This window comes from Cebus imitator, unplaced genomic scaffold (assembly GCF_001604975.1).
Source record: "Cebus imitator isolate Cc_AM_T3 unplaced genomic scaffold, Cebus_imitator-1.0 Scaffold15, whole genome shotgun sequence".
Classification (NCBI taxonomy): domain Eukaryota; kingdom Metazoa; phylum Chordata; class Mammalia; order Primates; family Cebidae; genus Cebus; species Cebus imitator.
The window spans coordinates 705,176-727,293 of record NW_016107330.1 but is presented as its reverse complement, the minus strand read 5'-3'; the positions used below and the strand labels follow the sequence as shown (position 1 = coordinate 727,293).

At 46.3% G+C, this 22,118-nt stretch overlaps 1 protein-coding gene across 2 annotated transcripts in view; it reads right to left on the bottom strand.

Annotated features, from left to right (window-relative positions):
* The window catches only part of SLC25A33 (solute carrier family 25 member 33), a 43,967-nt gene extending 26,898 nt beyond the window's left edge, over nucleotides 1-17,069 (bottom strand). Inside the window, exons 1-2 of one of the 2 annotated variants that reach the window (XM_017503553.2) lie at nucleotides 16,790-17,069; nucleotides 1,171-1,350 (exon numbers count right to left, since the gene is read on the bottom strand). In XM_017503553.2, coding sequence (XP_017359042.1) covers nucleotides 1,171-1,350; nucleotides 16,790-16,845 — 236 coding nt within the window. In that variant the 5' untranslated portion in view covers nucleotides 16,846-17,069. Of the gene's footprint in view, nucleotides 1-1,170; nucleotides 1,351-16,482; nucleotides 16,529-16,789 lie in introns of those variants that run through there. The other variant, XM_017503560.2, reaches the window with a different exon arrangement.
* Between the last annotated feature and the right edge of the window lie 5,049 nt (nucleotides 17,070-22,118).

The window sequence follows — 22,118 nt, the reverse complement described above, 5'->3', positions numbered from 1 at the left end:
AAAAAAAAAAAAAAAAAAAAAAAAGCATTTCCATTTTATTACTTCTTTTTCTAACATTTCCCAAATAAATCTCTACACTGATAGCTTTCTTGATAAATATCTTTCTTGAACACACTCTTCCCCAAGAATCCATATCAGAGATTTGAATATCATACTCAGTTAAATTCAACTATTATTTATAGAGCATCTCAAAGTACAAGGTCCTAAGCTAAAAATCAGATATTCCCTAAGTTCTCTTCTGAATTTGATTTTTAAGCATAGACTGATAAGCCAAATTCGACTTAGGAATATTTAGCTACTTTATAAGTAAATAAATTATTTTTCCTGCAGTAAAAATAATAAAACGGGCAGGTAGCTCAGGTATAAAACAAATTTTAAAACCCATTTTATTAAATGTAACTTTCCTATACATTTAAAATTATTTCCCAATAAAAAGCAAAAAACAAAAACAAAACCCACAAAAACCACTGTTTCTTTTTAAAATATTCATGGCTAGGAGTAGTGGCTCACACCTGTAATCCCAGCCCTTTGGGAGGCCAAGCCGGGCAGATCACCTGAGGTCAGGAATTCGAGACCAGTCTGACCAACATGGTGAAACCAGTCTCTACTAAAAATACAAAAATTAGCTGGGTTTGGTGGCACGAGCCTGTAGTCCCAGTTACTCAGGAGGCTGAGAGAAGAGAATCATTTGAACCCAGGAGGCGGAGGTTGCAGTGAACCAAGATCGTGCCACTGCACTCCAGCCTGGGCGACAGAGCAAGACTCCATGTCAATAAATAAATAAATAAATAAAATATAGTATTCACAACTCTTCTCTTGTGCAATTTTTAAAATTTTAATCTACCACCCCTCATCTTTGTTATCCCTCAAAAGCTTTCAGCAAGAGCAACAATCTGATGCAACAATTTACGCATGGATTTTGGTTTGTTTTGTTGGGTTACTCTAACTGACCCGGATGATGGTCACATGCACACTGGAACCCCTGCTGCCAGGGGAGCAAGGTCACAGCTCAAAGGTATTGGTAAAGAAACCTAATTCTTAAGTTAAGGGCCAAGGCTATGCAAACAGAACATCACATTTGATAAGCCCGATGAACATTCTGTGTTAACAGTGGGGTAAAGGGTGTGTAGGCGGCAGTAGCAGAGAAGACTGAATGGGGACTGAACTTACTTCAGAACCTGAAAGAGTCCAGGTGTCACGGATGTTGGTCTCACCATTCCAGCTCCACTAATGGTCCCCAGATGAACCTGAGGATAGTAGACTGTCCGGAGGGCTAATCTTGAAGACTGTAACCGTGTCTTAATGACTTCTAGTGGACAAGTGAAAATAGCACCAACTGTGCCTCCGCACCTGTAAGAAAGGAAACCAAAGCAGATGAGAGAAGCTATACTATCCTCTACACAATGGAATGTGAAGTTTAGCTCTTCTCTCTTTAAAACTAGCATACAAGGAAGATTAAAAAAAAATTAGTTGCCGGGTGCGGTGGCTCAAGCCTGTAATCCCAGCACTTTGGGAGGCCGAGGCGGGTGGATCACGAGGTCAAGAGATCGAGACCATCCTGGTCAACATGGTGAAACCCTGTCTCTACTAAAAATACAAAACATTAGCTAGGCATGGTGGCGCGTGCCTGTAATCCCAGCTACTCAGGAAGTTGAGGCAGGAGAATTGCCTGAACCCAGGAGGCGGAGGTTGCGGTGAGCCGAGATCGTGCCATTGCACTCCAGCCTGGGTAACAAGAGTGAAACTCCGTCTCAAAAAAAAAAAATAAAATAAAATAAATAAAAAAATAAAAAAATAAATTAGTTGAAATCGGCAGGGTGCAGTGGCTCACTTCTGTAATCCCAGCACTTTGGCAGGCCAAGGCAGGTGGATCACTTGAGATCAGGAGCTCGAGACCAGCCAGGCCAACATGGCGAAACCCCATCTCTACTAAAAATACAAAAATTAGCCGGGCGTGGTGGCTGTAATCCCAGCTACTGGGGAGGCTGAGGCAGGAGAATTGCTTGAACCTGGGATGCAGAAGTTGCAGTGAGCCAAGATCACGCCATTGTACTCCAGCCCGGGCAACAGAGCAAGACTCTCATCTCAAAAAAATCATAAATAAATAAGTTGGAATTCCAGAGCTACAGAGATATCTACTGTTCCCAAGTCAGCACACCTAGCACACCCTTCGGGGCTTTCCATTCTTGCCATTTTAACCTAACCCATTCCCAGTATCTAGGTATTCATGGAAGACTCTAGACAAGTATTTTTGCACATTCAAACAAAATAGTTCATTCAGATGAAGACATTATTTTAAAAATCAATTTTTACCCCAATACAGACCATTCTTAAAATTTTATTAATTACTTTTGGCCAGGCACCGTGGTCCACACCTGTATTACTAGTACTTTGGGAGGCTGCAGCTGGTGGATCACTTGAGGATAGGAGTTCGAGACCAGCCTGGCCAACATGGTAAAACCCAATTAAAAAAAAAAACACACACACAAAAATTAGACAGGTGTGGTGGTACACGCCTGTAATGCCTGTAATCCCAGCTACAGGGGAGGGTGAAACAGGAGAACCGCTGGAAGGCGGGAGATGGAGGTTTCTGTGTCACTCGCTGCGCTCCAGCCTGGGTGACACAGCAGGACCGTCTAAAAAAAAAAAATAGTTGCCGGGTGCGGTGGCTCACGCCTGTAATCCCAGCACTTTGGGAGGCCGAGGCGGGTGGATCACGAGGTCAAGAGATCGAGACCATCCTGGTCAACATGGTGAAACCCCGTCTCTACTAAAACTACAAAAAATCAGCTGGGCATGGTGGTGCGTGCCTGTAATCCCAGCTACTCAGGAGGCTGAGGCAGGAGAATTGCCTGAACCCAGGAGACGGAGGTTGCGGTGAGCCGAGATCGCGCCATTGCACTCCAGCCTGGGTAACAAGAGTGAAACTCTGTCTCAAAAAAAAAAAAAAAAATCTGATTGAGCACTTTCAACAATGAAGTCCTTGTATGGCCATGATTCACAACTAGTCAGTTCATCCTGTGTTTTTATTAGCCACACTGTCTCTCTGGATCAGGGTTCCCCTAAGCCAATTATTTATTACCCTTATAACATATTCATATCGAAATATTACCTGAATTACTATTGAAATATTTTTCTTCAAGACAACTCACTTATTTATCCTAAAATACCTACTACCATCATCTCTTATACAATACTATTCAAGAAATAGCATGTTTGATGGGCTACCTATAATTAATGAAGTCAAGGGCCACAGACATATCCTCACCCGTGCCTACCAGTGACACAGGGCCTCACTCTGGCAAACAGCACTCTGAGCTGACGAGTGCCTCCAGATCCAGACCTGCAGCCTTACTCATCTTTGCATTCCTGGCATCAAGGCTCAATGGGTTCCTAAACAGTAGGTATTTACTAAGCAAAGGAATTACTCACTTGCGATTTCAAGGAGAATGTCTTCCAAGGTTTCTAAATATTTGAAAAAAGTCTTCCTCACTAGACTGGGAGCTCCCTGGAGAAGAGCTAGTCATCATTCTTGCAGCTAGAGTGTAGCAGGCATCTGGCAGGAAATAGGTGGGTCAATAATGACAGCGCACCAGCATCTCCGCCTGGGAAAGGTAACCACAGGAAGGAAGAACCGGCCTGGATGTACAGAACGTTTATGCAGCTTCCCGACTCCACTAGAGGCAAGTGTTGGAAATCTAGAAGCAAACCTAGCACCTAACACAGACTCTGAAGGTAATGAATGAAGTAAAATCCCCATGTGGGATTATTTTATTTATTTGTTTTGGGGGGATAGTTTCACTCTGTCACCCAGGCTAGAGTGCAGTGGTGCGATCTCAGCTCACTGCAACCTCTGCCTCCCTGGTTCAAGCGATTCTCCTGCCTCAGCCTCTCGAGTAGCTGGGACTACAGGTCCCAGCTGTAATATTTTTGTACTTTTAATAGAGAAGGGGTTTTACCATGTTGGCCAGGCTGGTCTTGAACTCTTGACCTCAAGTGATCCACCCACCTCGGCCTCCCACAGTTGCTGGGATTACAGGTGTGAGCCACGTGCCTGGACTATTTTTACTTTTAATCAAGTTGTGGGCCTAGCTTAATATTGTTCTGTGTAATTTTCTATAAGCACTAGAATATATCTAAAGAAAATAGGCTATAATAAGAAATGTTTAAAAAAAGAAGTGGCCAGGTGTGGCGGCTCATGCCTGTAATCCTAGCACTTTAGGAGGCTGAGGTGGGTGGACCACTTGAGCTCAGGAGTTTGAGACCAGTCTGGGCAACAGGTCAAAATCCTGTCTCTACCAAAAATATACACACAAAAAATTAGCTGGGTGTGGTGATGTATGCCTGTAGTCCCAGATACTCAGAAGGCTGAGGTGGGAGGATGGCTTAAGCCCAGGAGGCAGAGGTTGCAGTGAGCTGAGATTGCACCACTGCACTCCAGCCTGGGCGACAAAACCACAACTCAGTTTCAAAAAACAAATAAACAACAAAAATAAAAATTACAGATGTAAAAAACTTTCTAACCCATGTCTATTCATACAAAATGCTTTTACCTATTAAGTAACCACATGTCTAAAAACTATAACATTTAAAGACACTGAAAAACTTACCAGCTACACAGTAAGATAAAGAAATATCTGAAATCCATTTGTGTTCAATAATGTTAACTTCAAATCACTGAAAAAAAGAGCTTCTGGATAAATCCTTTCATCAGAAAGCCAGTAAGTTCAAATACCATATAAGTCAACCACCTTTGCTTTGTCCCTAAGTAAATTGCACTCATTACTTTGGCCAACTGTCATCCAAGTCTATGCCACTGATCAAAGGATGGTGTGTTTGTCCAGCAAAGCAAATGCCCTAGTAACAGTGAATCAGTGACCTCTTTGAAGGTGGCAGGCCTTCTCATCCTGCTGGCCTTTTTTTTTTTTTTTTTTTTTTTTTTTTTTGTGTTTTTTTCTTTTTTTCTTGGTTGGCATGCAGTGGCGTGATTTCAGCTCACTGCAATCTCTGCCTCCCAGGTTTAAGCCATTCTCCTGCCTCAGCCTCCCAAGTAGCTGGGACTATAGGTGTGTGCCACCACGCCCAGCTAATTTTTGTGTTTTTAGTAGACAAGGGGTTTCACCATGTTGGCCAGGATGGTCTTGATCCCTTGATCTTGTGATCTGCCTGCCTCAGCCTCCCAAAGTGCCAGGATTACAGGAGTAAGCCACTGTGCCCAGTCTTTTTTTTTTTTTTTTTTTTTCCTAAAGAGACAGGGTCTTGCTCTGTTACCCAGGCTGGAGTCCCATCTCTACAAAAAACAAACAAACAAACAAAAATTAGCCAGGCGTGGTGGTGTACACCTGTAGTCACAGCTACTAGGAAGGTCACCTGACCCCAGGGAGGTCAAGACTTCCGTGAGCTGAGATGGCACTACTGTACTCCTGCCTGGGTGAGAACCTGTCTCAAGAACATATAAATAAAAAGGCTGGGCACATGGCTCACACCTGTAATCCCAGCACTCTGGGAGGCCAAGGTGGGCAGATTACTTGGTCAGGAGTTTGAGACCAGCCTGACCAACAACATGATGAAACCCCATCTCTACTAAAAATACAAAAATTAGCTGGGCATGGTGGCAGGCACCTGTAATCCTAGCTACTAGAAAGGCTGAGGCAGGAGAATCACTTGAACCTGGAGGCAGAGGTTGCAGCGAGCCGAGACCATGCCACTGCACACCAGCCTGGGTGACAGAGCAAGACTCCGTATCAAAAAAAAAAAAAAGACAGGTTTGTGGTGTACTGGAGGCCTGAGTGAATGTTAATTACAGATGGTGTTCAACCTACTAGAGCCCAACACCGGGAACTCCCACTGGTCCCACCAGCAGCTCATCCTCTGATCTCTTTTCTGCCTTCCTTGCCCCAAGGTCCTGTGGGCAGAACTAGGTGTCTTCCCTTTCTCTGGTCCCCATGCTCCTTGACATCAAGCCAATGGGACCTCTAGGAGGCAACAAGATTGGCTCAAAGTGGGAGTCACTGAGTGTCCTTCCCAAGCACACCACCCAGTCCCTTCTCATCCTGCTGGCTTGGCCTGATGCACCAGCCTCTAACTTGTAGGAGGCATCTGGCCACAGAGCAAGCTACCAGTCTCCCTGCCTTACAAGCTCTCTCAATCTGTAGCCCAGACCTACTAGGGGCTGGGGACAGAGTTGGGGACATTAATAGGAAAATCCTCTCTGCCCTCCACACACCCCAATGTTGACACACGACAGTTCTTTTCTGCATAGACAGTCTGGTCAATGGCAGCAGAGCAGATTCTTCCGCCTAAGTCTTAGACTAGGATCCTCTTGGTTCATCTGAGGGCCCTAATAGCCAGTGCTCAGACAGAAGGAAAAGTCATATTCAACCTCCGGTTACATGCTGACCCAGCGTTAGCCTCACATAGTTAGAAAATGTAGTAATCTGATTGACAAGCAGTATTTTAGATCAACAATCTCCAAACTGGGATACATACTCTAAGAGATGTGTGCGATGACCTACTGGCATATAGAGAGAAACAGCATTTTATTTATAACCTCCGCCATTTAATTTCTATTTTGTTTGTTTGCTTTTGAGATGGAGTGTCACTCTGTCACCCATGCTGGAGTGCAGTGGCGTGATCTCGGCTCACTGCAACCTCTGCCTCCCAGGTTCAAGGGATTCTCCTGTCTCAGCCTCATGAGTCCTGGGATTACAGGTGAGCACTGCCATACCTGGATAATTTTTGTATTTTTAGTAAAGACAGGTTTCACCACGTTGGCCAGGCTGGTCTTGAACTTCCTGACCTCAGATGATCCGCCCACCTGGGCCTCCCAAAGTGCTGGGATTACAGGTGTGAGCCACTGCACTTGGCCCATTTAATTTCTATTTTGTGTATAGGTCTTATAATATGTATAAAATTAACAGGGTAATATAATTATACATGAGATATGCACAAACATTTTAATCATAGGGCTGTGTGATTAAAGTTTGAAGGCCATGGCTGGGCATGGGGGCTCCTGCCTGTAATCTCAGCACTTTGGGAGGCCAAGGCAGGCAGACTGCTTGAGCTTAGGAGTTCCGAGACCGGCTTGGGCAACATGGTAAAAACCCATCTCTACAAAAACTACAGAAATTAGCTTGGTGTGGTGCGACACGCCTGTAGTCCCATCTACTCTGTAGCCCTAGCTACTTGGGAAGCTGAGGACCGCTTAAGCCTGGCAGGTGAAGGCTACAGTGAGCAATGATCCCACCCCTGCACTCCAGCCTGGGTGACAGCAAGAAAAACAAAACAAACAAAAAAAACCCCAAAAACTTAAAAAAAAAATTGGGGCAATTTTGTCCCCACCCCAGTAACATCTGGCAATGTCCAAAGACGTTCTGGGTTATGAAATGGGGAATGGGAGTTACTAGCACCTAAGGAGTAGAGGCCTGGGATGCTGCAAAGCACCCTACAACGCACAAGACAGCCCATCCCTCACAGACAAACAATCATCCAGCCAAAGGTGGGAAACCCTGCTCCAGAACAATAACATGGGCAATCTATTTGGCAGCCGTATCATGGATTGGTGGCACTGCTGGTGGCCTCCCTGGCATCCATTCCCCTCTTCCTGTCTTAACAAGATCCCTATTTTCTTTCTTCTTTTTTTTTTTTTGAGATGGAGTTTCGCTCTAGCTGCCCAAGCTGGTACAATCTCGGCTCACTGCAACCTCTACCTCCTGGGTCCAAGAGATTCTCCTGCCTCGGCCTCCTGAGTAGCTGGGATTACAGATATGCGCCACAATACTTGGCTGATTTTTGTTTTTTTTTAGTAGAGACTGGGTTGTGCTGGGATTACAGGCATGAGCCACTGTGCCCAGCCAAGATCCCTAATTTATTTTTTTCTTTTCTTTTTTTTTTTTTTGAATCTCACTGTCACCAGGCTGGAGTGCAGTGGCACTATCTCGGCTCACTGTAACCTCCACCTCTCAGGTTCTAGTGATTCTCCTGCCTCAGCATCCTGAGTAGCTGGAACTACGGGTGTGCACAACGCCCAGCTAATTTTTGTATTTTTTTTTTTTGGGTAGAGACAGGGTTTCACCACGTTGGCCAGGATGGTCTCAATCTCTTGACCTCGTGATCCACCTGCCTCAGCCTCCCAAAGTGCTGGGATTACAGGTGTGAGCCACCACGCCCAGCTAAGATCCCTAATTTCTTAAGCCACACAGTGGGGACAGGATTGAACCTATGTCTAGTTTTGGCCCTGACTCACTGAGGCCCGTCCACAGCGAAACATCCACTTTGCCTCGTTATCTGTTTAGGAAAGGTACATGATTTCAGTGCAAGTATTCAGCATAATTTCCCTGGGAGCAATGACTGGTTTAGTTAGAACAAGGTGTACCTGTCCCAGTGGGTCGAGAGTTACACTGAAGACTGGCTCAATAGTGGGAGAAGTACAAGGAGCTGCTGCTGGAAGCCATCCTGTGGCTGCACAAGGCCAGCCTTAGAATAAAGCAGGTTACCAGAGGCCAAGCAGACATGGCTGGACCCCTCCCCGTGACACTGACGCGCTGCTCAGCTAAGCTCTCACCTGAAGCCTATGTTCCCTCTAGAGTTCAGGTTTTTGTACCCATAATCAAGCCAGTTTGAAGTTGAATTTTCTATTATTTACAACTGAATGCTTCCTAAATGAACCTAGTCAAAAAAAAAAAATGTACACCTAAACTTTTCAAGAAAGCAGTTGAAGAGTTTTACTAACATAAATAATCTTCCAAAGACCAGTTGGGACTCATGCTTGTCTTAACAGTTCTGAGGAAACACCCTGAACATTAATTTAATTTTGCTCTTAAGGTAACAGTGTTCTAGTCAGTCACTGATGCCAAAGTGCAGAGAAAGTTCTCTGTGGGATATTCCATTCACAGCAAACATCTGAAGGATTTGAATCCAGTGGCAGGAGAGGCTAGGAACAGTGGTTAACTACATGTCTAAAAGGAGTCACAAGATATACTCTTTGAAGTCTATCTGCCTATTTCTAAAAAGAAACTACTAATTAAACTTTTTCTGCATCTTTTCCCTTTTTTCTTTCTTTCTTTCTTTTTTTTTTTTTTTGAGACAGAGTTTCCCTCTATCGCCCAGGCTGGAGGGCAGCGGCACAATCTCGGCTCACTGCAACCTCCGCCTCCTGGATTCAAGCAATTCTCTTGACTCAGCCTCCCGAGTAGCTGAGATTATAGGCACGCACCACCATGCCCAGCTAATTTTTAACTATGTATTCCTTTTCTTTCCTTTTTAGACAGAATCTCTCTCTGCCACCCATCCTGGAGTGCAATGGTGTGATCTCAGCTCACTAAAACCTCTGCCTCCCGGGTTCAAGTGATTCTCCTGCCTCAGTCTCCCAAGTAGCTGGGATTATAGGCCTGCGCCACCACACCCAACTTATGTTTTTGTATTTTTAGTAGAGATGAGGTTTTACCATGTTGCCAGGCTGGTCTTGAACTCCTGACCTCGAGTGATCTACCTGCCTTGGCCTCCTCTTAAAATGCTGGGATCACAGGTATGGGCCACCACGCCCAGGCTATGTATTACTTTTCTTAAAAGATAAAAATATGCTCCCCTCCCCCATTCCTCTACCTTCTCTCATTTTTCCTTTCCAGAATTGAAGTCTTGTGTTTATTACATGAAGATATAGTTAACCTTCTAATCCTCTTACACCTACGCCACCCTAGTTTAATTTTTCCCCTCGTGGATTAGGCACCTAGCCTCCAGTTGACAGCAGAGTAAAACTACAGCATTACTACTATAATATACATACTGGGATTTTTAAAAAAGTATCTTTATGTGATTAGAAAGTCATATAAAATTTTAAATTATGCACACAGATTTGTGCTTTTAATTCTGAGTTTCAACTACCAAGAAAAAATTATAAAAAACAACTCATCTTCAACAAGAGCTTCTGTTCCCTATGCATACGTGCATATCGGGCACTAAAACCAAGGCCTGTGTGCTCTTTCTGATAATAATCACCACCCCACTGATGATCAGCCACTTTCCAGGCTCACAGCTTATCCACATTCTGCCAACAAATGATACTGCCAGACACCCTGCAATCCTACTAACCTTTGGAACTTTGGTAACCGCCATTTTACCTGCTACCTCTATTGTGCTACTTGAAAAACATTACGTGCTTTTTCTGTATACACTGTACATTTTTGGAAAGTTTTACTTAAAATCTGGCATTGGCTGGGCGCAGTGGCCCATGCCTCTAGGTTTGGCCAACTCACTGAAGCCTGCCCACAGTGCAGCATCAACTGTGCCTCGTTATCTGTTTAGGAAGGGTACATGATTTCAGAGGACGAGGTGGGCAGATCACCTGAGGTCCGGAGTTTGAGACCAGCCTGGACAACATGGCGAAACCCAGTCTCTACTAAAAATAAAAAATAGCTGGGCATGGTGGCATGTGCCTGTAATTCCAGCTACTCAGGAGGCTGAGACATGAGAATTGCTTTAACCCGTGAGGTGGAGGTTGCAACGAGCTGAGACGGCACCACTGCACTCCAGCCTGGGTGACAGAGAGAGACGCTGCTTCAAAAAGAAAAAATAAAAAGTAACCATTAGCTAACAAAGATTTAATTTATGGAGACAAGTACCTGAGTACACCTGGCAACAGCTGCCCATAATAGGTGGGAAAATGCTGAATTTTGAAAATATCTGCGGCTTATTATTAAGATCTTTTTTTATAATTTCTTTTGAGATGGAGTCTCGCTCTGTCTCCCAGGCTGAAGTCCAGTAGTGCAATCTAGGCTCACTTCAACCTCTGCCTCCCAAATTCAAGCGATTCTCCTACCTCAGCCTTCCAAGTAGCTGAGATTACAGGCATGTGCCACCATGCCTGGCCTAGTTTAAGATCTTGAAGAGATACCATATTCCCATTAAAATACATTTTTTTTTTTTTTTGAGACAGAGTTTCACTATTGTTAACCAGGCTGGAGTGCAATGGCGCGATCTCGGCTCACCGCAACCTCCACCTCCTGGGTTCAGGCAATTCTCCTGCCTCAGCCTCCTGAGTAGCTGGGATTACAGGCACGTGCCACCATGCCCAGCTGATTTTTTGTAGTTTTAGTAGAGATGGGGTTTCACCATGTTGACCAGGATGGTCTCGATCTCTTGACCTCGTGATCCACCCGCCTCGGCCTCTCAAAGTGCTGGGATTACAGGCGTGAGCCACCGCGCCCGGCTAAAATACATTTTAAAGGTTATGATGACAAAACAAAAAAGCATGCCATAAAAATAAAACCCAAAGCATCTAATCCAGGATCAACCTCTAAATCTAAGGACAGATTAACCCAGCTATTTCAGGGACCGGGTAGATGTAAATGGGCACTGTGCTGTTAACCACCTGCCCAGCAGATGAAGGACATACTAACACTAACAGGCAACCAGAACCCCCAGGCCATTTGATGGGAAAAATTTATAGGATTCTTCTCTGGCAAATCAAGCCCTCACATAGAAGGGCCACCTCAGAGCACTTCTGTGTTTTTCTTGACGACACGGTTTAAACAACAGAAAAAGAATGACAGGGCTGGGCACGGTGGCTCATGCCTATAATCCTAGCACTTTGGGATGCTAGGGCAGGTGAATCACCAGAGACCAGGGGTTCAAGACCAGCCTGACTAACATGGTGAAGCCCCATCTCTACTAAAAGTAAAAAAATTAGCTGGGCAAGGTGGCACGTGCCCCTAATTCTAGCTAATCTGAGGCTGAGGCAGGAGAATTGCTTCGACCTGAGAGGGGAAGGCTGCAGTGGGCCGGGATCCCAACACTGTACTCCAGCCTGGGTGACAGAGGGAGACTCCCTCTCAAAAAAAATAAATGAATAAAGTAATGACAGGTTTTGTTATGTAGTTACAAAAAAATGTGCTTGAGTACTTTAAAAAAAAAAAATACCCAGATTTGGGGGTAAGAGGGAAGAAAGCAGCAAACAGCAGAAACCCTAAAGGTACTAAACATCAAATGAATAAGGTTCATGGAGAAGTAACTCACCCTCAGACGTTTTATGAATGTGCTGTGTAGGTATCAAAAACCTTAAAAACCTGACTCGGCCAGGTGTGGATGGTAGTTCACATCTGTAATCCCAGCACTTTGGGAGGCTGAGGCAGGTAGATCACCAGAGGCCAGGAGATTGAGACCATCCTGGCGAACAGGATGAAGCCCCACCTCTACTTAAAATACAAAAATTAGCCGGGCATGGGCGTGGGTACCTGTAGTACCAGCTACTTGGGAGGCTGAGGCAGGAGAATCACTTGAACCTGGGAGATAGAGGTTGCAGTGTGCTGAGATCGTGCAACTGCACTCCAGTCTGGGTGACAGAGCAAAATTCCGTCTCAAAAAAATAATAATAAAATGAAAACCCTTTGACTCAGCAATTGCACTTCTACTGGTTTATCCAAAGAAAACAAATAAATAAAGCACATATGCAGACATCAGGATGTCTGGCTATTCATAATGGCAAAAAAATTAGCAATGATAGGAGATTAGAAGGAAATTGTATAATCAACCACCTGTAATCCCAGCACTTTGGGAGGCTGAGGCGGGCAAATCATCTGAGGTCATAAGTTCAAGACCAGCCTGGCCAAAACGGGGAAACCTCATCTCTACTAAAAATACAAAAATTAGCCTGGTGTGGCGGCGTGTGCCTGTAATCCCAGCTACCCAAGAGGCTGAGACAAGAGAATCACTTGAACCCGGAAGGCAGAGGTTGCTGTGAGATCTCACCACAGAACTCTAGGTTAGCAACAAGAGCAAAAACTCTGTCTAAAAAAAGAAAAGAAATTACATAATCAGAGTAAGTCAGGTAACAGCCTGGCATGGTGGCTCACACCTGTAATCCCAACACTTTGGGAGGCCGAGGCTGGTGGATCACGAGGTCAGGAGTTCAAGACCAGCCTGGCCAATAATGGTAAAACCTCGTCTCTTTTATTTTGGGATGGGGTTTCTCCATGTTGGCCAGGCTGGTCTCAAACTCCTGACCTCAGGTGATCCGCCCACCTCAGCCTCCCAAAGTGCTGGGATTACAGGCATGAGCCACCATGCCCGGCGTGAAACCCTATCTCTACTAAAAAATATAAAAATTAGCTGGGTGTGATGGCACACCTGTAGTCTCAGCTACTCAGAAGGCTGAGGCAGGAGAATCGCTTGAACCCGGGAGGCAGAGGTTGCAGTGAGCCAAGAGATTGCCCCACTCCAGCCCGGGACAGAGCAAGACCCCATCGCAAAAAAAAAAAAAAAAGTGTAAGTTAGGTAGCCCTGTGACTCTAACCGTGTCAGTGAATACCAGTCACTGCGCTTAGAAACTAGGTCTGCCTTCCTTCTTCATTGCCATCTCCCCAAACCTAGGCATTGCATGCTAGGTCAACATGATCAACTAACGGTATACACTGCCAATTAACACTCAATATATTACTAAGAAGAAAGCAATTTAAAGAACATGAGACTATTTTTAAAATGGATATAAAATTATACATCTGGTCCACATCTGCATGCATGGAGCCTCTCCTAAACTGCCTTTTTTTAGGTGTGGGTTGGTGGGAGGTTCCTCTTCCCATTCTTATCTTAAAGGGAAACACACTATTAATGTAACTAATTACAATAACAATAGAGGAGTACTGTCCCTTTGTAAAGAATCCAAAAAATTTAGGCAGGGAGTGGTGGTTCCACCTGTAATCCCAGCACTTTGGAATTTTTGGTGTAGTTTTTATTTTCCAGGGCTAAAATTAATTTTCAACTCTCCATAAGTCTGTTATACTTGATTAAAATACTTGTTCAGAGGCCGGGCACAGTGGCTCATGCCGGTAATCCCAGCACTTTGGGAGGCCGAGGTGGGCAGATCATCTGAGGTCAGGAGTTTGAGACCAGCCTGGCTAACATGATGAAACCCCATCTCTACTAAAAAAAAAATACAAAAATTAGCTGGGCGTGGTGGCACACGCCTGTAATACCAGCTACTCAGGAGGCTGACGCAGAAGAATGGCTTGAACCCAGGAGGAGGAGGTTGCAGTACGCCAAGATTGCACTACTGCATTCCAGCCTGGGCATCAGAGTGAGGGTCTGTCTCAAAGAAAAAACAAAAAAACAAAAAAACTTGTTCAATATCATTTATTAGTGACAGCATTAAACTTGGTTGATATTACAGTTTCCTTTATCAGCAGCATGAAAAAAAAAAAAAAAAGAAAGAAAGAAAATAAAGATATTACAGTTTCCAAAGGCTATTTGATGAAAAAGAGAAATGTGACAGCTTTAAAGTGGAGGCTCTGACTTCTTTTCAAAGGAAGTGCACTTCATTTTTGGAAAGATGCCAGCTTAACAACAGTGACAACTAGTTACTTGGAGCAAAGCAGTACATACTCCATGGGACTAGGCGGGACGTCTGGGTGGACTCATTTTAACCATATAATTCAGCCATTCCACATTCAGCTCATTTCATATTCTTCTCTAACAGAAAGTGAAGTATTTTAGGCTAGTGAGAGTGGATCAAAATCTAATTAGTTACTCTGAAAACATCCTTTTGGAAGCTGTCTTTTCTTTCTGGAATCTCAAACTCCTGCTCTACAGGAACAGAAACTTGTTAAATACAATGGCTTCAGGCACCACTCTAATAAACTACCTACATCTTAATTAAGCAGGATAGCTCTGCTGGCCACTGCAGATTTCCTCCATCACAAGGTAAAATGCTGGTGTCCTAGCAGGAGAATCTGGCAGCCAAAGGGCACAGTGAAGGGTACAGAGGGAGATTCAACAAGACAGAGCCATCGATTTCAGTCAGCTTCCACAGAGGCTGCTCCAGCCTGCAACTCACCCAATTCCGAATAGAAAGAAAAATTTTCAAAGACCGTCTCACTAAAAGCAGTAAGTAAAAGTCACTGAGCATAAATTCATGTTTTAAAAAATTATCCTTCTTGGCTTAAAAAACGTAAAAAAAAAAAAAAAAAAAAAAAAAAAAAAAAAAAAGGCCAACTTGTTTAAAATTCCCGAGAAAGACAAATTTATATAAAGAGTGGCTAAATTTAAGAATGCTTCCCCGTTGTGTTACTCTCAAAGGAAGTCTGACGGGCATGGTGGCTCACGCCTGTAATCCCAACACTTTGGGAAGCCAAGGAGGGTGGATCACTTGAAGTCAGGATACCAGCCCAGCCAACATGGTGAAACCTCGTTTCTACCAAAAATACAAAAAAATATCAGCCAGGTGTGGTGGCAGGCACCTGTAATTTCAGTTACTCAGGAGGCAGAGACAGGAGAATCACTTGAACCCAAGGAGGCAGAGGTTGCAGTGAGCCTAGTGATCACACCGTTGCACTCCAGCCTGGGTGATAGAGAAAGAATCTCGCTCTCAAAAAAGAAAAAAAAAAAGGTATCAATGGAGACATGAAGGGAAGGGTTGCAAAGGAATGATCCGAAGGAATGAATGAGAAACTCTTCCTATCTATGAAGACCTACCAAAGTTTTTGGTTAGAGAAAGTAACCTGGTGACTGCCCACAATACAAGTACAAAAAAGCTCTGGGACGTTTTCATCAGTTATCATCTAAGTTTCTCAACCACTGTTTGCTGTAAGGAATATATCCAGGTAGGAATCCAAGCTGCAACTAACACTACTCAAGTCAAGATGATCATCCAGGATAAACTATTTTATTTTACGCAAAATATACTACACTCAAAAATTGCTGTGCCAGGCCCATGAGGTCCTTAAATTACAACTCAAAACATCTGGAAGACTCCAAAAGGACCCCAAGCCACCGGCTGCGATAAAGGAAAAAAGAAAATTACCAATACTCAGATTACCTTCTATTCTCGGTGGGTGTTGACGGGGGAGGTGGCGAAGGCCGAAGAGGTGAAAATCATCTCCCTTTCTAGCCTCAGAACTCAACCTCCTAAAAACGCATTGTCTCCACTGGAAAAAAATTAAGGTGCCTGACGATCGACCTAAGGCAGCTTTCTTCTTTTTTTTTTTCTTTCTTCTTTTTGTGGAGTGGGGGTTTCACCATGTTGACCAGGATGGTTTCGATCTCTTGACCTGCTGATCCACCTGCCTCGGCTTCCCAAAGTGCTGGGATTATAGGCATGAGCCACCGCACCCGGCCTAAGGCAGCTTTCAAAACAAGGAAGACCTAACAATTCTGCGGTCTCCGGCGTTGGAAGCATCCACCAGCCGGCGATTAGTGTCTTAACACACCTTCCAGACCTCATATTCGTCCGGGTCCCTGGCTTGGCCTCGACACGTGTGGCCGCCAGCATCACCGTCCCCAGCACCCTCCAGGCCTTGCATGCGTCCAACGCCTGCAGCCTTTTTTTGCCCGTCCGGATGACCTCCCGCGCTGCCCTGAGGAACCCCGGGTACACACGAGCATCCGGGATCCCGCCCTGGGCTCTGAGGCGCTGCGCTTCGGGAAAGGCCCCCGGAGAAGGTAGGGGGGCCGCGCCACCGCGTCCAGGCAGGAACGCAGCCGAGCCACACTCACCAGCCACTGATTGTTCAGAATGGGAAAAGGCTGGGGACGCCGCGGGGAGGAGGATGGGCGGCGGGGGTGGCGCGACCGCACGGGGCACAGCCGCCCTCGGGGCTGCGGTCAGGATGGGGGTGAGGAAGGCCCGACCGCCCCCCCGGCCCTGCCCACCGGCCCCCGACGCCGGGACTTCCTCCTCCCGGGCGCCGGCGCCGCAGCCCGGGGAGGGCCAGTAACCGCGGCGAGAGGCCGGGGCCGAGCCCGGCGCAGAGGCCGAGGTGACTGCGGGCGGCGGGGCATGCGGCTGGGCCCGGGGACTCACCCGCCGGCGAAGAGGTGAAGCAGCGTGTTCTCCTTCTGCCGGCCGTCAGTCGCCATGGCCGCGCCGGCTCCGCGGCCCGCCGCCGCCCGGTGCCCACAGCGCGTGGCGGCTCGAGGGATGCGTGGGGTCTCCGGGTCGGGTCGCCTAGGTGCCCTCAGGGGGCCGCCAGCGCCGCCTCCATGCACGCGCTGGCCCCAACGCCCGGCTTCGCTCGGCCAGCGACCTCCGCGGCGTGGCCGCCGGCGCCTGACCGGCCTCTGCGGCGCGAGCCAGGCGGGGAGCTAGAGCCGGGCGCGCGGCCGTCACGTGGCGGGGGCAGTGCCGTGACGTCACGCGGTGCGCGAGTCGGGGGCGGGGCGTGACGGGGGTGTGGGCCCAAATCCCAGCGCCCATTGGCTACGGGGCGGATGTGGGCGGGACGATCGCACTGTTCTGGGGCGGAGCCAGCCCTTAGCGTATGGCTGGGGAGGGGTGTGGCTTAGGCCCGAGCGTGGAGACAGTGGAAACTGGCTCTGACTGCCTGGTCCTCGCTCCTCAGAGAAGCCTCGCAAGGCCTTAGGCGTTGCCTTATTTTAAAAGTTTACTTTGTGATATTTACGTGTGCAAAAAGGTGTTCAGATTACGTGTTACACCTCACATCTCTGTACTTACCACCCAGTTTAGGGGAAACCGCCCCCCCCATAATCTAAACAGTCTCAAATAATCAGAGAGGCCCTACAAGGTGGCTGCCGAGGAAGGCGGCGGAGCGGGTGGATTGCCTGAGGCCAGGAATTAGAGACCAGTCTGGGGCCAAGATAGAGAAACCGTGTCTCTACTAAAAACACAAAAGTTAGGCAGCCACAGCAGCCCACCCCTGTAATCCCAGCTACTTGGGTGGCTGAGGCTGGAGAATGGCTTGAGCTCGGAAGGCAGAAGCTGCAGTGAGCCAAGATCGTGTCACTGCACTCCAGCCTGGGCGACAGAGCAAGACTCTGTCTCAAATAATTAATAATCATTCTCATTACGTGTATTTTTGATCTCCCTTTAAGTAGTAGTATATGCTGCGTATATTTCACAGCATGCTTTTTGCTTCTTTTCTGATCATCTCCAGCCCAGACCTAGATATCCAAATTGCTTCTCTAAGGCTATGTCTCTGGGTCATTGTCAAACTCAGCCTGACTTCTAATCTCCAGGTCTCCCCCAGATGGAGCCTTCCCTGGCCGCCTCTCCAGGGCAGTCTGTCACATGACTATTGAAACAGACTCCTGTAGTTCGTTTGTTGATTTCTGTAAATTGTCCTTCCCACACAGGAACGTAAACTTCAGGAGAGCAGGGATCTTGCTTCTTTTGTTCATCGTTGTTCCTGACACGGTAGCTGCCACCTAGTAAAGCCCAAGGAACTAATGAATAAAGGTCCCAAATTGAACTTATCCTTCTTCCCCTCCCCCAAACCTGCTCTCCCTCTTCTGTTTCCTGTCCTGGCAGTGACATCACCAACTGCACAGGCGCCAGTGCCAGAAACCTTCCTGTTACCTTGGACTCTATCTCCCTGTCTCTCTCTCAGCAGCCCATCATTCACCTGCAGAACATACCAACCCTTTCTCTTCCGTCTCTCAGAGCAGCTGAAAGCTGTACCTTGACCAGAACAAGCAGTTAGATGTCCTCCTGTGTGTAAACAGAGAGAGCTTAAGTAGGAGGGAATTGTGTGGAAACATGGGAGCTAGCAAGCCAATGTGTATTTGATTGCTGGGACTCTTTAAATAAAACAGCTCTTAGGAACAGTCCTCCAAAATGCAAATACAGTGATTATTAAAGCCATTGCTCCTAGGCCTAGGAGAAGGGGAAGCCATACTGGGGAATGAGATATCTGATATCTGACAAAAAGAAGTAAGGAGACCTGGCCTAGCAGCTCACGCCTGTCACCCCAGCACTTTGGGAGGCTGAGAAGAGCGGATTGCTGAGTCCAGGAGCTCAAGACCAGCCTGGACAACGTGGCAAAACCCCATCTCTACAAAAGAAAAAAAAAAGTAGCTGGACACAGTGGCTCACGCCTGAAATCCCAGCACTTTTGGGAGGCTGAGGTGGGCAGATCACCTGAGGTCAGGAGTTCAAAACCAGCCTAGCCAACATGGTGAAAGAAACCCCATCTCTACTACAAATAGAAAAATTAGCTGGGCATGGTGGTGTGCACCTGTAGTCCCAAATACTTGGGAGGCTGAGGCAGGAGAATCACTTGAATTCAGGAGGCAGAGGTTGCAGTGAGCCCAGATTGTGCCACTGCTCTCCAGCCTGGGTGACAGAGTGAGACCCTGTCTCAAGAAAAAAAAAAAGAAGTAAAAATAAATAATTTTTTAGTTTTTTATATATTTTTTTGGTAGGGAGTCTCGCTTTGTCCCCTAGGCTGGAGTGCAGCGGTGTGATCTCGGCTCAATGCAACCTCCATCTCCTGGGCTCACGCAATTCTGTCTCAGCCTCCCAGGTAGCTGGGATTACAGGCGCCCACCCCGGCACCTGGCTAATCTTTTTTGAGTAGGAGGGGGGGTTTCACCATGTTGGCTGGTCTGGTCTGGAACTGCTGGCCTCAAGTGATCTCCCTGCCTAGGCTTCCTAAATTGCAAGGATACAGGTGTGAGGCACCGCGCTGGGCCTCTGGGCAGGATTTGAAGCCCTAGGAGGTACCATCCTTGGAGCATAGCTTTCGTCTTGGCTTCTTGCTCACAGAGGTGTTTGAGGCTGGGACCCAAGCTCTTATCTCCAAGGTAGCACCTGGCCTCCTGCCTTCTTTTCCCAAGTGTTGTCCGTCCAGTGCTGTGTTCCCGCAAGGATAGATCTCCCCCACCTCCTTGTCAGTAGCAGGGTTGTCTTTCTATTAGAATGTTCCTGGCTGGGCGCGGTGGCTCATGCCTGTAATCCTAGCACTTTGGGAGGCCGAGGTGGGTGGATCACCTGAGGTCAAGAGCTCAAGACCAGCCTGGCCATCATGGTGAAACCCCATCTTAAAAAAAAAGAAATTAAAAAAAAAAAAAAAGAATGTTCCTAAGGCGTTTTGCGTTTTGTTGTTTTCCTTGCCTTTTTATTGAATAAGCAGGATAGATTTGCCCAAGGTCACCCAGCTACATAGTGGCTGATGCAATGATCTGTCATGTCCTGAGCTTTTGAACCTGCTGGGTTTTGCAGTTGTTGTTCTTTTAAGAGGAGACCTCACTCTGTCACCTATGGTGGAGTGCAGAGGCGTGATCTCGGCTCACTGCAACCTCTGCCTCCCTGGTTTAATTGATTCTCCTGCCTCAGCCTCCCGAATAGCTGGGATTACAGATGTGTGCCACCATGTTTGGCTAATTTTTGTTTGTTTGTTTGTTTTGAGATGATGTCTCACTCTGTCACCCAGGCTGGAGTACAGTGGCACGATCTTGGCTCACTGCAATCTCTGCCTCCTGAGTTCAAGTGATTCTCCTGCCTCAGCCTCCCTGGTAGCTGGGACTACAGGCATGTGCCACAACGCCCAATTAATTTTTGTATTTTTAATAGAGACAGGGTTTTGCCATGTTGTTCAGGCTGGTCTTGGACTCCTGACCTCAGGTAATTTGCCCACCTCCACCTCCCAAAGTACCGGGATTACAGGCGTGAGCCACCATGCCCGGCCTGAACCTGTTCTTTTCCCTGCCTAGGATGACCCCCCTTCCTCTGCCGGCCAGACTTTACAGCTTCTCTGACACCAGCTCAGGCAGTGGCCGTGGCCATGTGCTGGGTACACAACAGATTCCAACAGATAAAAACCTTTCATGAAACATTGGCAATCAAATCCAGCAATACAGAAAAAGGATAATACATCAGAACAAAATGAGAGATACCCAGGAATTAGAGGTGGGTTTAACATTCGAAAAATCAATCCATATAATCCAGTATATTAAGAGAATAACAGGGACGCATGTTCTCAGGACCTCCTGGAGCTATGTCAATGGCAAAAGAAAAAAACAATAAAGAAAAATAAAACGGCAAAAGAGAAAGAGAGAGAGAACAATGGGGAAAAATCAGATGACCATGTCAATTGACGCAGAAAAGCATTTGACAAAACTGAACACTTATTCATGAAAAAAGCTCTCAGCAAACTAGGAACAGGAGGGAATTCCTCTATCTGATATGAAGCAATTATGCCAAACCTACAGCTAACATCACACACAACATGAAATAACTGACCATCTGCTCCCTAAGACTGGCAATAAGCAAAGACATTTGCTCTTACCACTTACTCAGTGTTGTACTAGAGGCCGTAGTCCATGCAGTAAGGCAAGAAAAAGAAAGAAAATATGAAAAGATCAGAAAGAAGTGGAACTGTCTAGAGGCACGGATGATGTAACTGTTTACTAGAAAATTCTAAGGAGTCTGTATAACAACTACTAGAACTAATTAGTGAATTTAGCAAGATCACAAAAAATAAGGTCAATATACAAAAAAAGGTTTTGGCTAGCTGCAAACAACTTTAATATAAATTTTTTTGTTTTTTGTCACTCCGTCACCCAGGCTAGAGTGCAGTGGCGCGATCTTGGCTCACTGCAAACTTCGCCTCCTGGGTTCAAGTGATTCTCCTGCCTCAACCTCCCAAGTAGCTGAGACTACAGGCTCCCAGCACCATGCCTGGCTAATTTTTGTATTTTTAGTAGAGACAGGGTTTCACCATACGAGCCAGGCTGGTCTTGAATTCCTGACCTCAAGTGATCTGCCTGCCATGGCCTCCCACAGTGTTGAGATTACAGACATGAGGTATTGCACCCAGCCCCCATCTCTATTTTAATATTTAAAACTTTTTTAAAAATTATTTTTGGGGGCCAGGCGTGGTGGCTCAAACCTGTAATCCCAGCACTTCGGGAGGCTGAGGCAGGCGGATCATCTGAGGCCAGGAGTTCGAGACCAGCCTGACCAAAATGGAGAAATCCTTTCTCTCCTAAAAATACAAAATTAGCCGGGCGTGGTGACACATGCCTGTGATCCCATCTACTCTGGAGGCTGAGGCAGGAGAATCACTTGAACCCGGGAGGCGAAGGTTGCAATGAGCTGAGATCGCACTCCAGATTGGGCAACAAGAGCGAATCTCTGTCTTAAAAAATATATACTTTTATATCCCTTCTTAGCCTTTGGCTAAGATCAAATGTAAAATTATTTTTATTTATTTACTTTTTTTATATATTAGAAATTTTTAAACTTTTATTTACTTTAAAATTTTTTAGGCCGGGCATGGTGGCTCACGCCTGTAATCCAAGCACTTTGGAGGCCAAAGCGGGTGGATACCTGAGGTCAGGAGTTCAAGACCAGCCTGATCAACATGGTGAAACCCCGTCTTTTTTTTTTTTTT